The sequence below is a fragment of the Bidens hawaiensis genome, unplaced genomic scaffold, assembly GCF_021521415.1.
Source record: "Bidens hawaiensis isolate Kalapana, Puna unplaced genomic scaffold, B.hawaiensis_p1.1 tig00013821_1, whole genome shotgun sequence".
In the NCBI taxonomy this organism is placed as follows: domain Eukaryota; kingdom Viridiplantae; phylum Streptophyta; class Magnoliopsida; order Asterales; family Asteraceae; genus Bidens; species Bidens hawaiensis.
The window spans coordinates 538,842-554,602 of NW_027492182.1; the positions used below are offsets into that span (position 1 = coordinate 538,842).

General features: G+C 36.6%; 2 protein-coding genes across 2 annotated transcripts; one reads left to right on the top strand and one right to left on the bottom strand.

Annotated features, from left to right (window-relative positions):
* The first annotated feature begins 1,583 nt into the window (after positions 1-1,583).
* Positions 1,584-3,430, top strand: LOC143545120 (ABSCISIC ACID-INSENSITIVE 5-like protein 2). The gene is made up of 3 exons (XM_077037060.1): positions 1,584-2,725; positions 2,798-2,869; positions 3,303-3,430. The coding sequence occupies exons 1-3, from the start codon at positions 1,973-1,975 to the stop codon at positions 3,381-3,383; spliced, it is 906 nt and encodes a 301-aa protein (XP_076893175.1). The 5' UTR covers positions 1,584-1,972; the 3' UTR covers positions 3,384-3,430.
* Positions 3,431-3,720: 290 nt separating this feature from the next.
* LOC143545119 (putative protein S-acyltransferase 4) lies at positions 3,721-11,834 on the bottom strand. The gene is made up of 6 exons (XM_077037059.1): positions 11,775-11,834; positions 10,657-10,851; positions 10,011-10,319; positions 4,908-5,129; positions 4,086-4,498; positions 3,721-3,947 (listed from the first exon to the last, which is right to left on the bottom strand). Exons 1-5 carry the CDS (start codon positions 11,832-11,834, stop codon positions 4,088-4,090), a joined length of 1,197 nt encoding a protein of 398 aa, XP_076893174.1. The 3' UTR covers positions 3,721-3,947; positions 4,086-4,087.
* Between the last annotated feature and the right edge of the window lie 3,927 nt (positions 11,835-15,761).

The following is a 15,761-nucleotide window of genomic DNA, read 5'->3' on the forward strand; positions in this document are numbered from 1 at the left end:
GTGTGTAGCAATAATACAACATGGTGTTTTTTTGTTGAATTGATGTATGCAATTTTGTGGGGGCTATACAAGTTGGCCGTTTAGAAAACAAATCAAAATATTAGTGTAAATAGACGCGTCGGGGAGTTTTTGTCAATGTTGTTGTGACCGGACCGGACCGGACCAGAACGACCGGTTGGACCGGTCTGACCGGGATTCGGTCAACCGACCGGTCCAGTACTAGATAGTTTGATCGGCTCCCAGAGAACCGGCCGGTCCGAACCGGTCGGACCGGAAAATCGACCCGGTCGAACTGGTTTTCTATTAAAAAATATTTCTTTTTTGGAAAATCATTTTTTCAGCCGGACTCTTCGTTTTTTGACAAAAATTGTTCGGTCGGTCTGACCGGTTCAACCGGTTGAACCGATGAACCGGTTGGCCGTCCGGTTATGAAAACATTGGTTTTTGTTTTAGTGTGATCTTTGCTTATATTAATTTTTAAAAATAAGTCGTGGGAGGAGTTTTTTTTAGCAAAGTCATCGGGTTTTGTTTTTCTATGCACAAAACTGCAAAAGCAAGAATAGCCTGTGTGCAATGAATCATTTACATATAGTGACTTATTATAAAATGTTACTATGAAAATATGGTGGTGGTACAAGACAAGTTTTTGTTGAGATATCTGTCAAACAAAGACAAAGAACCTTATTTTATCAATTCAAATTTTTACGAATAAAATTATTAAACCTTAACCTTTTTACATAAAAAATCATCCAAATAAACAATACTTAGTCATTGGTACTTGGTCATATGGATCTTAAGGTCTAAACTTCAACTAGACTTAAGAGTTTTATTTAGAACAGTGGGTTTCTTTTTAGATGGTGTTTTTAGGTGAGTCAGGCATGACTGACGTATTGACGTCTGTTTAAACACGATAAGACCTGTTTAGCAAAAAATGCTGTATGCAAACTTACACTTTTTTAAAAATAATTAAAATTAGGAGTCTAGAATACATCATTTCTCCTTCTTAGCACACAAAACGTATAACTGTCACACTCAAACCATCAAATTCAAGTGTTAAACGAGTCATTTTCATGTTTGATACTTGTGTTAAATACGCCATCTCTAACCTGTTAAGCACATTAAGACACGAACTTTCAGTCATAGTTTGGAACGTTAAAATCAGCATAAATGTTTGACCTTCCACCTAAAAAACTTAACCGAGTATTAGAGTGGTTCCAAACACGTTAAAAAGACAAACAGTGTTTAATCATTGCTTAACTCTGGCCCCTAACTCCAATGACATTATTATTCCTGGACGAAACAAAAGTTTATTCTTTTATAAATCAAAAGTCACATTATTATTGTAATGGGGGTTGCGGCGCAGCTTGTTGCCCGTTTGCCTGCCACTTTATTGTAATCGTTTTATAGTAAATTATATAAAACTTCGATTAAAAAAAAAAAAAAATTAAAAGAGAAAACAATAGATTCGATTTGAAAAAAAAAAAAAAATTTATTATTATTATTAAAGGTCCGTCCGTCCGTCCATGGCGATACTAATTTTTAATAATTGACTCAAATATCTGAGAACACAGAGCGTACGGTATGTCCAAATCCTTCGTCTTTAACCTTCAATCAACCAAATTCAACATATTCACTGTTACAGATGCCTGATTTCACTTCGAATCCCTAATTTATTCCATTGTTCATGCGCATTTACCATAGCTGCTACTGATGTTCATGCATGGCGTCAATTAAACCTAATTCGATCCTCCAAGCTGCAATTCTTCACTCTTTAGGGTTTGATTTGATGTAAAGTTTAAATCTTTTTGTGGGTATTTGGAATCTTGAATTTTTATTTGTGGGTTTTGTGGAATTTGTGGGTTTGGTGATAATTAGGGTTTGATATGAAGTAAAGTGTAAATCTTTTTGTGGGTATTTGGAATCTTGAATTTTTATTTGTGGGATTTGTGGGGGTAGTGGTGATTAGGGTTTGATGGGGACTCAAACGATGGGATCGAACGGTGGACCGGGGAAATCGATGTTGGACGGGTTGTCGAGGCAAGGATCGTTGTATAATTTGACATTGGATGAAGTTCAACAGCAGTTAGGGGATTTAGGGAAGCCTTTTAATAGTATGAATCTTGATGAGCTTTTGAAGAGTGTTTGTGCTGCTGAAGCGAATCATGGGATGAGCAGTCACGCGCCGGGACTCGCGCAGATTGATTCGGGTGTCACGAAGAAGACGGTTGATGAAGTGTGGCTGGATATTCAACAAGGGCAAAAAAGGAAAAAGAATGTTGGTGACGATAATGATGATGGTAATAGTAATGGTAATGGTAATGATGATAATATTAGCAAGAGTGATGGGAAGCGACAACCGACGCTTGGTGAGATGACACTTGAAGATTTCTTGGTGAAAGCAGGGATTGTTGCGGAATCTTCTCCCGGGAAGAGAATCCAAGAACGGGATCTTGAGAATAAAGAAACGCAGTGGATGGGCAGTTACCAAGCTCCGGTGATTCAGCAACAGAATGTGGTAATGGTGGGCCGTTACCAAGTTCAACAACCTTTGATGGATGTCGGTTATATGTCGCCTACCTCGTTAATGAGTGGTTTATCGGACCGACATCTGTCGGGAAGGAAAAGATATGCTTCTGGAGATGTGATGGAGAAGACGGTGGAAAGGAGGCAAAAGAGGATGATAAAGAATAGGGAGTCTGCTGCGCGCTCACGAGCAAGGAAACAGGTAGTTATTTCAATCGGTTGATGTTTTTTTTTTCTGTTTTGTGTTGTGAACATGTGATGTATGGCTGAACAGGCTTATACACATGAGTTGGAGAACAAAGTTTCGCGTTTAGAAGAGGAAAATGAAAGACTCAGGAGGGAAAAGGTATGTCTGTTTCTTGGAATCTTTCTCTGTATTGCGTGTTACCGTTTGTATAATTTGACACATTTAAGGCAACATGTTGTATGTTATGCAACCGGCTTTTTTCTTGTTATTGATTTTGGTGATGGATCTACCTACAAGGCTACATATTTAATGTCACTTTGAAAGCTCATTAAAGATGTTGATATGAAAATGAGAATTTATTTACACTGCTTTTTTATGTGGATGTTGAGCTTTAACTTAGCATTGTGAAGCTAGTATTCTTGCTCATGAATATGAAACAAGTGAACATGTGGGTTAAAAACTTAAAATATGTGTTTGATTGATGATTTAAGTTCAAATTTATACACTTTTGCTGGATGTTCATCATTACATGACCATCGATTTAGTGACCTCTAAATTTTTAAGTATAACACTGGTGCATCTGTATTTGCAGGAGGTGGAGAAGGTAATACCGTGGGTCCCACCAGCCAAACCAAAGCATCAGCTCCGAAGAACATCCTCAGCTGCTTTCTGATGGCTAATGAATCTGGTCAGTGGTTCTGAAGGTTTGGAACAATGGTTAATGTTTTTCGTTTGTGATCTTGGTCTGAGTCATTGAAGTTGTTCTGCAGCAATGAAAGTGAAAGGCTAGTGTTTTGCTACTTTTCAGTTGTAGTTTGTTTTATATCTAGGTAATGTGACGGATTGTTTCAAGCAGTTTGTTGGTTGGTTAATATTGTCAAGAATGATCTTATGTACATTTGATAGTGTATTGAGTGTATCGTTCGCTGACTTAACTTCACATGTTCATTTAGACACCTGTGAAAATAACTTTAAGCAATCACTAGTGCTCAAAAAACACAATGCAGAAAATAGTCACAGAAAACTTCATATCATACACATACAATGGTCCAATTCATCATCATCAAATAGAACAAAAAATGAAACAAAAAATAACCCAAAAACAGTAAATAATCTGTACTGGATGTGTTTGATCACAGAAGAAAGTTAACAGGCCAAAGTTACAGCCGAATTGTATTTGATCTATAAAAAGCGTCTGCATTCGTCTTCCACGTTCACAAGACAACCGAAAATGCCACTGCACAAAAAATAAAATAAAAATCAACATCATATCTTCATTACTATGGTTTACCCAATTAGACCCAATCATAGGTAATAAATGTGTCAAATGACAAGCTGAAAGCCAAAAAAAATAAGTAAAAGTAACAATGACTACCTCTATACTTGATGAAAAGTTTCGGTTTCACGAGCGATGACTTCCTCGTCACGTTTCTCGGGTTCAAAAATAAAGGGAGACGGTTGAATATCAAGGTCTGCATTTCCCTCGTTTTTCAAGTTTCCCTCCAGTTCATCATAATGCAGATTTTGCAGAATTTCAGGAAGTGAAATCCCATTTGATTCTGAAAGTTTATTTCCCATTTCAATATCGATTTTTTCCTTCGAGGTGCGTACATCATCTGGGTCTGTTGCCTCGGTTACCATGTTTTCATCTTCACACGCAAATGCCCGAAAGTTATTCAATGAAGGAGGAATTTTTGATAGAAAGACTTCTTGAAGGTTCCTTCCCATTCCCTTATGATATGGATTCTCCTTCTTATCGTACCGATATCGGAAATTTTCATATGTCGTCTGTATCAATAGCAAAGTTTTCAGTGTATGTATACACGCACATAATAATGACTGTCTATATTTAGCAATAACCGACAATGTGTATATACTAAGTAGTACGAAATTTAGAAATTATGAACTGTTGATCACAAGCTAAATGAGTAAATGGTTTAGATTTGTTCTGCGTGTTCTTGCAAAAATTTAACATAATTAATAAGCTTTTTATTTGACCCATTAGAGAGACAACATAACCCTATTTGGCTAGAAATTCTGGAATATGGATCAGAATCCCACTTCTACGGGCACAAAAATTTAGAATTAACTCAACCCATTGCTCTACGGCCCACCCCTTCCCCACATAAATTGGAGTAAAATTAAAGTAAAAGATATTGTATACAAAATTTATGTAGATTTTTAAAAAGTAGATCACCTGGTTTGTGCAAATGAGATAAAAGTGGAAAACCGAAAGCCCGCCCACAAACCAAACAGTGATAAAGCAGTATATAATAAGAACATCTGATAATATGTCTTTTTGCAAAGCCTTCAAAACGCCCTCTTTGTTTTGAACAATGTGGACCCACGAAAAGCCGAACACGTATAAGCACAAGACAGTTGATGTAAATATAAACATGTAGAAGAACCGATAGTTACGCTGCAATAATAACATTATAGCAGTTAGTGAGTCAGATATGGTTAAAAAATATATTATTTCAATGTAAAGTTTTGAATGAAATGATTTAGCTTGTTTATTGCATTAGTCAGGTTGAATCGTTTAAGTACCTTTTGACCCCTTTGACCATTTGACCAGTTAGAGATAAACTATATTCAGGAGGTTGTATGCATCAAAATTCAAAATCACACTTTGAGCAACTTTCGATCCCTTTGACCAGTTGGCCCGCTAGATATAAAAATTTAGGAGGTTGTATGCTTCAAATTTAAACACACACTTTGAGATACTTTCGACCCATTTGACCAATTGACCCGTTAGATATAAAACACTCAGGAGGTTGTATGCATCAAAAATTCAAAAAACGCACTTTGACCAATGTTCGACCCATTTGACCAGTTAGAGATAAACCATCTAGGAGGTTGTATGCATCAAAATTCACAAACACACCTTGAGCAAATTTCAACCTATTTGACTCGTTATAGATAAAACATTCAGAAGGTTGCATGCATCAAAATGTGTAAAGAAGATGGTTGTAGTGAAAGTAATGTTTTTTACTTGAAGGTGTGAGAAATACATAAACAACTACATCTATTTATACACAAATAAACCCTAGCTATCAACCCATAAAAGGCCCATGGGCTTTAGCCAACTATATGGGCTAAAACCCTAATTATAACTAAATACAACTAACACTCCTCCTCAAGTTGGAGCATAGATGTTAATCATGCCCAACTTGTTACAAATAAAATCTATCTGAGCTTTCCGGAGCGGTTTAGTTAGAATGTCTGCTAGCTGAAAATTTGTCTTCACATGAACTGGTTGAATGGAAGGAGGATCAGTTTGTGTGCCTACTACTCGATCTCTGATAAGGTGGCAGTCGACCTCAATATGTTTTGTCCTCTCATGAAATACTTGATTCTTGGCTATGTGAATGGCTAACTGACTATCACAGTATAACCTCATCAAGTCATTAGAAACAACCCCGAGCTCTCTGAGAAGACGACGAACCCATGTCATCTCTGATGTTACATCTGCCATGGCTCTATACTCCGATTCGGCACTCGACCGGGAAACCGTGTGTTGCTTCTTACTCTTCCATGATACAAGATTTCCTCCAACAAACACACAATATCCGGTGGTAGATCGTCGAGAAATCGGACAACCTGCCCAATCTGCATCTGAGAACCCTGATATCCGACCATCTCCTTCTTCCGTGAAGGCACCTACACGACAATGACCCTGATCGGAGTATAATATACCCAAGCCAGGTGAGGTCTTAAGATATCTTAAGACACGAATGGCAGCATCCCAGTGACCGGTGTATGGTGTAGCCATAAATTGGCTCAGAACACTGACAGTAAAGGAGATATCCGGTCGTGTGACGGTTAAATAATTAAGTTTACCAACCAACCGTCTGTATCGCTCAGGATCTTTCATTGGATTTCCTTCCTTTGGGAGGAGTTTCTTTGTAGGAAGCATTGGGGTATCAACAGGTTTACAACCCAGTAAGCCACATTCAGTTAACATATCAAGAACATACTTTCGTTGGGAGAGAAGTATTCCTTGTGGAGAGCGGGATACTTCTATGCCAAGGAAATACCTCAATCGACCTAAGTCGCTGACCTGAAACTGAGACTGAAGAAACTGCTTGAGTTCGATAATCCCGACCTCGTCATCACCTGTGATTATAATGTCATCCACATAAACAACTACGATAATCCTCTTTCCTTTCTGGTGTCTAAAGAAGACAGAGTGATCGTAGGCACTCCGAGTCATCCCAAACTGTCCCATAACACTAGAGAATCGACCAAACCATGCCCTGGGAGACTGTTTAAGACCATATAGAGAACGACGTAGTCTACAAACTTTCGAGGCCTCCTCCTCAACAACGAACCCTGGGGGCCGCTCCATATATACCTCCTCCTCAAGAACACCATTAAGAAAGGCGTTCTTGACATCAAGCTGATGGAGCGGCCAATGATTAATGGCAGCAAGAGCGATACAAATATGGACAGATGACATTTTAGCAACCGGAGAGAAGGTTTCATCGTAATCAATGCCATATGCCTGAGAATACCCTTTTGCAACCAACCGAGCCTTTAAGCGGTGTAAGGAGCCATCCGGGTGTAGTTTAACCGTAAACACCCAACGACAACCAACAATACGCTTCCCTTTAGGAAGTGTTTCAAGATCCCATGTATGATTGGACTTTAGAGCCCCAATTTCATCTTCCATAGCCTGTCTCCATCCTGGGTGAGCGAGAGCGCTCGTCACATTCTTGGGAATCGGGTAGGAATCAAGGGTAGTGGTGTACGCATGAGATTCAGGAGATTGGTGGGTGTAGGCAACATAGTCCTGAATTGGGTAACGAGTACATTTCCGGGGTTCCTTGCGAAAGGAAATAGGTATATCGGGAAGTGGGGCACCAGGAGGATCATAAACGGGTGTATCAGAGGTTGTTGGATCGGGTAAGGATGTATTAGTGAGAGGTGTGGATTGCTCAGATGTAGACGGAGTATCGGAGGGTATTTCGGGGTCGTGGCCAGGGTGTGAATCAAGAGTCGCTGATGTTTGACCCCTACCCCGCCTAGCATATGTGAAAAGCAGTGGCGGAGATTCTGTCGGTGGGTCAGAATCAGTAGAGATTGGATCGGTAGAAGGAATTGACACAGGAATGGTGGGGATGAAGGGAGATGTGGGTATATCGAGGTCGGGAAACGGGTCAGAAACAGGAGTGGAACACTCGAGAAAGTAAGGAGACTCGTGAAAAGTGACATCGGCACTGGTAAAGTATCGGTGAAGTGATGGGCTATAGCATCGATACCCTTTTTGAACCCGTGAGTAACCAAGAAAGACACAACGAATGGCTCGGGGATCAAGTTTGATGGTTTTTGGACTATGGTCATGAACATAGGCGACGCAACCAAATATTTTAGGTGCGAGAGGAAATGGATCATCGTTGGGAAATAGTACAGAAAACGGTGTTTTACCATGAAGAACGGTTGAGGGCATGCGGTTAATCAGATATGTGGCAGTGAGAACGGCATCTCCCCAAAAACGATGAAAAACACGTGATTGGATCATGATTGTGCGAGCAACATCCAATATGTGACGATTTTTGCGTTCGGACACACCATTTTGTTGAGATGTATAAGCACACGATGATTCATGAATAATGCCGTTGGTTTTTAAGTATGAAGAAAAGTCGGTGGAAAAATATTCTTTAGCATTATCAGATCGAAAAGTTTTAATGGTGGTGTTAAATTGGTTTTGAACATAAGCATTAAATTCTCGAAATATGGAAAATACCTCACTACGAGATTTCAACAAATAAACCCAAGTAGTGCGAGAATAGTCATCAATAAAGGTAATAAAATATTCAAAACCCAACGTAGATTTGATAGGGCAAGGACCCCATACATCAGAATGCAACAGTTCAAAACAAGAACTGACTCGATTGGGCACCCTAGGGGGATAGGGACGCCTGGTATGTTTACCAAGTTGACACGACTCACAATGAAAATTAAAAGACGAAAGTGGTAAATCTGGTCGCATTTGCCTCAGAACCGCTGTAGAGGGATGACCTAACTGACAGTGAGCCTCCCTGACAGCGGAATCACATAAGTTTGCTACAGGATGCCAAAACGGGGATATACGATAGAGACCTCCTGATTCAAAACCAGTACCAATTACCCGGTTTGTTCCTAGTTCATGAAAAACGTAGTGAGTTGGGTAAAAGGTCACAGAACAGTTGTTTTGTTTGGTAATCTGACTCACTGAACAAAGACTGGTAGGAAATTTAGGAACAAATAGGATAGAAGACAGTTTTAGGTTTTCCGAGTTACTGATGGATCCTATGCCGAGAACGGGACATGAAGATCCATCGGCAAGACGTACCGGTGCATGGGAAACATTTTGAAGACTAGAAAAAATACCCCGATTCCCAGTCATGTGATGTGTGGCTCCAGAATCAATCACCCATGATAAGTCAAGGCTAGAAGGTTTACCTGAATGTGCCGAGCTGGTTTGAGGATGAGGCAACTGGGAGGTAAGAAACCGTTGAATAAGATCATGCTCCTCTTTAGTAAATGTATACATGTATGTATTTTCGCCCATAGTGATACACAAAACTGAAAATTGACTGTGAACAGTAACAAGTGCGGGTGGAGGGCGGGGAACAGATTCCGGCGTAAACAGTTAATCGTCGTGAACAGTTAATCCCGGCAGCGAACAGTAATTCTGGCAGCGAACAGTAACTTTCCGGCAGTGAACAGAAATTCCGGCAAACGAACAGTAACTTCCGGCAGTGAACAGTGATTTCCGGCATGAACAGTAATTTCCGGCATGAAGAGTAATTTCCGGCGTGAACAGGCTCGTCGGTGAACAGTACTTTCACGGTCGGAAAAAAAAAGATTTCGTGACAGGACAGAACAACAAGGCAGGGGCTTGTTTCAGATCTGAAGGCTGCTGGTGACGGCTGGTCAGACTCGGGTTCGGGTCAGATCGCGGCTAGGGTTTGGATCGAGAGCCGTAGCTCTGATACCATGTAAAGAAGATGGTTGTAGTGAAAGTAATGTTTTTTACTTGAAGGTGTGAGAAATACATAAACAACTACATCTATTTATACACAAATAAACCCTAGCTATCAACCCATAAAAGGCCCATGGGCTTTAGCCAACTATATGGGCTAAAACCCTAATTATAACTAAATACAACTAACAAAATGCAAAAACACACTTTGACCAAGTTTTGACCCGCTCAACCCGCTTTCATTTTAGTTAAATATTTTGGCGTTACCCATTTTGGCCCGTTATGATAAAACATAACCAAAATCTATCTAACTGTTAGATTTAATCAACTTACTAGGCCAATGCATTGACCGACCCACGGACAATGATGGTCAAACTTTTGAACACAGTTGTTGCAGATGGAGCAATGTGAGGCCCGAGGTGCACGATAAAGCATGCACGTGTCACAATATTTGACATTGACCGGATGACCGTTCACAATCACTTCTTTAGTTTTTGGTAATCTCAAATGAGGAGTTCGGTCATTGATCCACTCCATTGAAGGTGTGTTCATATCAAATGCTTCATCAGATTCAGGTGGCTTTGTGTTTCGTGGGATTATTCCTGGATCTCTACTTGATGTCAAGAAAAGAAATAACACATCCTGTATTATTTAGAAAAGTAATTCAATAAAATACATAGATTTATAAAATCCGTTCTAATATGTTACCTCTTAGCAATAACCTTTTATAAATTTTGTATTAACTTTTATAAAAAATACAGTTATCATCTAAAACTTCTATAATTATCTTTTACATATTGTTAAAAACAAGAAATGTAGATTGAAAGTATTAAAAACACTGTAAAAATGAGGGTTAGATAAGAATTATTTATTTTCTCATAAAACATGTGTTTTCTTGCAACTATTAAGCAACTGAATATTTGAGAAAATCATATAATCATTTCATATATTAAGTTTAAAAAAATAAGATTTTGCTTACCAAACAAGTGAGAAGTGCTGCCACAAACAGTACAATGTACCAGTAAAAACTATCTTTACTATCTTTCTCATTCACACTAATGGTGTGATAAACTTTAATACAAAAGGATAAAGCAGGTCCTCCAATCATGACTGTGGTCAAAAATATAGAAGACACATCAGGACCGAAGATCAACCGTCCCCCGCAAAAGAATCTCTGAGATCATTATAATATAAAAGACTAGTTAAGTTTCAGATAACAGAAAACGTGATGCCATTATTTCAAACTATCAATTAAAAGATCCAGTAATGAATCTAGAATCAAATCAAATGACTTTCAATATTGTAAAATGATATATTTTGTGCAAAAATAAGATCTTGAAATCTTACATGATGTATCAAATTTACTTGAAAAGTATCCGGCTTTATATCACTTTTGAAGTTGAGATTTCTATTGAAAGGTACAAGCTTTTCTTGTTTAGAATCTGGGAAACCTTTGGTTTAGCTAAAAATGATTTAGGAACACTTGATTTATTATACAATATTTCTTGAATGATTTTATCAAAATTATCTTGAAAAGTATTTGGCTTGATTTCAAAATTTGAAGTTGAGATTTTCTTTAAAAATGTACAAACTTTTCTTGTATAGATTCTGAGAAAACTTTGGTTTAGCTAAAAAGGATTTAGGAACATTTGATTTGCACAATATATCTTGAACCATACCAATTATCTTGAAAAGTAAAGGCTTTATTTCAAATTTGAAGTTAAAACTTTCTTTAAAAAAAGGTACAAGCTTTTCTTGTACAGATTTTGAGAAAACTTCAGTTTAGTTAAAAAAATAATTTAGGAACACTAGATATGTACAACATTTCTTGAAATCATACATACATGATGTTATCATATTATCTTGAAATATAAAGGCAAGTTGATTTTCTCAATAACTAGAAGCTCAAATAAAAAGATTTATCAATTACCCTTTTGCAATCACATCATTTCCATTCAATTAAATCAAAATAATTGATGTTAGATAATTTGACTAAATAATTTTATAATAATAATAATAATAAATCACACTTGAAAAGACAGAATTTCTAATACCTGCAGTGTTCCAGATAATTTCAAAATCAAAAAAGCAACTTACATTGGTTCCTTTCCAGGTTTGATACAATCTTTTGGGCTTATGATTCCCATGTTCCGCCATCAGACCACAAATTAAGGTTTTTGTTTTTGGTTACAGAGTGTAAAAACTTGTGATTGTTGAAATTAAGTGAGAAGCCATGTGGGAGAGATGAAAGAAATCATGGGTTTTATTGAATTGAAAGATGAACGGAGAAACCCAGAAACAGGGTGGTGGTGGTGTTACTTTACTTGAATGGAATGGAATGTTGAATAATTTATTACAGCTGTAGAAGCAGAAACATCTTCAATTCATTACCTGCACTCACAATATTATTCTCATTCTCTCTCTCTTTGATTCGGCGGGCGGATGTTACAACTTTGTAGCGACATCCCCGCGGTATCCTTTCTGCTTTTTTATTATCTTTTATTACTTTAGTCCACGGAGGCTTTACCAACAATAATATTATTATTATTATTATTATTATTGAAAATCTTTTTATGAATTTAACGGGTTGGGTTCAGAAATGGTGTAACTGGTTGTATCAAGTGGTTCAATCGGTTTAACTATTTGCACTATAAAACTTTATAAAAATATAACTTTTAAATAAAAAGTAATTCAAAACTACATGAATTCATAGTATAGAAAAGGTCATTGGGTTAAAGCTTTTCATTTGAGGTAAGTATGAGTTGCTAACACTCTTTGGTCTTTGGTATAAAGTTTAAACAAGAAAATTTACCTTGGACTTAAACTGGTACGACAGTATAAACTGGTAATGCCAGGGGTTCCAAGTACAAATCGTTCACCCAATTATTGGGCCAAAACATACTGGCCACTTGCCCGACATCCAATATAACCGTTTTTCAAAACACATTTAATACATCAAGAAAAAAAAAATTCGAATGGTGATTCTTCCAACAAATATTATAAACATGAAATACACCTTATCATTAAAGATGAGTTATATATAGTGTGTTGGGTTTGTAGATGCTCGGGCTCAGTTTGAGTTCGGTTACTTGAAAGCACGTTTTTATAGGGTTTAATAAAGATTGAAAATATGAGAGGCTTTTTGAAACGACTATATCTCTTATTATGACTCGTTTAAGTTTTTTTACTCTATAAGATTGTAACTCTGGTTTAGTCACTATTTAAATAGTTTCTATACTTTAATTCATCATCATGAGTTGTGAGAGCAGAAATTTATGGTCGCAGCCCATGGACGTAGGTTTCACCCCGGAATCGAACTACGTAAAATCCTTATCCTGTGTTTGTTTATGTTCTACAACTTATTTGTGTGTGTGTGTGGCAAACCCGACCCTAACAATAGTGTATGCATAGTAATTTAGATGAGACACATGTGTATTGCTATAGAGTAAAAGAGATGATGAGCATATTGCAAGTAGCTCCTTGAACAATTGCAATGCGTTTTAAAAAAAGCTTAGGGGCTGTTTGATAATCTTGTGTTAAACCATTAAAGGTCTGACTGATTAAGATGTAGCATATATATTTAAATGAACTAAGCACACTCTACCTTTAACCAATTTAAAGATAGGCTATTAATTGAATCATTAGGATACCATTTCCAAACAACCTCTTAGTGTTAAGTAAATAACATGCTATGTTGTTGTGTTCAGTAGTTACATCCAGATACCAAAATGAGATAAAAACAGACTTTGGGGCAAGAAAATGTAATTAAAGTTTTATAATAAATGAGACCCACAACTTTATATAGGTGACAGTCTTGGTGATTATATATGCACACTACTCTTATTTATATGTTTGGATTGTTTGATACTATTAAATTATTCATTCCGTCTTTTTTCCTTTTTTATTTCAAAATGAGAAAGAAGAAGCATCCGATCGTGAGGGCACAAAGTGTCCCTACAAATTTAATAATAAATTAGTAAATCACCATTCCGTGCGTCCCCTGCAGCCAACGCCTTTTAATTTAACTTTAACTTTATATAATGTGTGTCTATATATATATATATATATATATAGGGTAAGGTTAAAATAAAAACCCATTTGAGTTATGAAAACTCTAGAAACTCATTCTCAATCACATGTCTTTAATTAAAGATTAAATCTTGTGGTCCACAATTAAAGTGAATAAAAAATGTAAATATAAATATAATTTCTTCTCTCTCTTGAAAACATATATAAAAATTAGTAAAAAAATGTTAAAAAATAGCAAAACATTTTTTTTTGATGTTTCGATATTTCGTATTAAATGTTACAATACATATTACATGTGACAAAAAAAAACGATGTTACATAGGATTTTCACACAGTGGCGGATCCAGGAATTTTTCCCGGGGGGTGCACAGTTGTTAGATGCTCTAATTTCATATAGTTGAATATAAAAAAATTCGGGTCGGTTTAACGATTCAGGTAAGGTTCATCACATGCTATTTCTTTATGCTAAAAATTCATTATATATTTTTGCATCTATACTAAAGCTAACTCTAAGATCAGGGCCTTTTCATGATATTATAAATAGTTTCTCAACAATTAATTCATTGCCTTTATCTTAGTCTAATCCTGGTATGGGTCAAATTGTGCAAATAATAAAAACAATTACATAAAACATATTTACAAATTGAGTCAAGTCGTGCTTCATAGCCGAAAAACTGTCTGTGTTCTTGAGAAAATCTCATTGTGTTTGTGCCCATGTCATGTAGAAAATTGCACAAAATGCTAAAGGTTTGAATGAGATAAGATGGAATTATCAAAAATCAAAGTAACAAAATATAAAAAAAATGATATGATAAATGCTTACTTTGCGACTTCTACCTTTTCTTATATGCAAAGTGCCAAGGTGCAATAGAAAGACAGAAAAAATAAGCTCAAATCGTTCTTTTAACATTCTTTCAAGTAGTGTGAGGATATTAGTATAAGATTAACTGCATAAGTGTAAGATGTTAGTGTGAGGATATTAGTATAAGATTAACTGCATAAGTGTAAGCTCAAATCGTTCTTTTAACATTCTTAGTTTCTTGCATGTATTTAGGTTAACCGGTTTTTGACCGTTATAAAACGGCCATATGACCGTTTGGGTCCTTTTTTGCCCGTTTTTTCTTGATTTCTAGCCGTTTTTTAAACATTTTACCCCCACAAACAACTATATATAGTTTAGGTTGGGTAGGTTAGCTCACACTCGATTATACAACTCTACTAGCTCTAAACGTTTATTTCATACGCGATTATTTTGTTATCTCACACTCAATTATACCACATTACCACTCCATACGCTCTTATTTCGTAGTCGTTTATTTCATACTCGTACTCGTTTATTTCATACTCGATTATACGCTCTTATTATCATGGCCTCCCAAAGTGCTGCTTCATCCGTCAACATGGGTGCCTCGAACACAGACACACTCAACCAATGACCGATGAAGAAGCCGCGTACGACGATTACCTAAGAAATAGCTCGGGATCGGGTAGCGAAGAAAATTAGTTAAAGAAACAGCAAACATGGAGGCAAATCATGAGTAAGAAACAGCAAGTTGTTCATGTAATCGTGTCTAAGCATTCTTTTTCCTAATATGTGCTCTTATTTACTTGTTGATTTGGATTTTTCTAATTTAGTTAAAGAAACAGCAAACATGGAGGCAAATCATGAACAAACTGCGATTGGGAACAACAGGAGCATCTGCTAGTTCACGATTTAATGTTTGTATTTTTGAGTTAAATCATGAACAACAGTTCTTGGCAGAGATTTCTTCAGTGTTAATGATTTAATGTTTGTATTTTTGAGTTACGAATATGCGATAACGATTTAATGTTTGTATTTTTAATGTAAAAACTATAAATGAAAGTTATGTGTTTTTAATCTTTGGTTTGTTGAAAACACATTCACCAACACACACTCATACTCATCTTCCAAGCAAAGAACCCTAACAACGAAAGCAAAGAATGGCTTCGGTCAGTCCGTTTTGCCTTGTAGTTACCGGTTTGTTTATACTGTGAAAAAATAATGGTCTTCATTAAGTACAAAATATAAAAAAC

Excerpts from the sequence above, each read along its gene's own strand:
- LOC143545120 (XM_077037060.1), top strand. The coding sequence starts at position 1,973 with ATGGGGACTCAAACGATGGGATCGAACGGTGGACCGGGGAAATCGATG. Across the intron at positions 2,726-2,797 it reads GCTCACGAGCAAGGAAACAG|GCTTATACACATGAGTTGGA; the intron begins GTAGTTATTTCA and ends ATGGCTGAACAG. Across the intron at positions 2,870-3,302 it reads AAAGACTCAGGAGGGAAAAG|GAGGTGGAGAAGGTAATACC; the intron begins GTATGTCTGTTT and ends CTGTATTTGCAG.
- LOC143545119 (XM_077037059.1), bottom strand. The coding sequence starts at position 11,834 with ATGGCGGAACATGGGAATCATAAGCCCAAAAGATTGTATCAAACCTGG. Across the intron at positions 10,852-11,774 it reads AAACCTGGAAAGGAACCAAT|AGATTCTTTTGCGGGGGACG; the intron begins GTAAGTTGCTTT and ends TAATGATCTCAG. Across the intron at positions 4,499-4,907 it reads ATCTCATTTGCACAAACCAG|ACGACATATGAAAATTTCCG; the intron begins GTGATCTACTTT and ends CTATTGATACAG.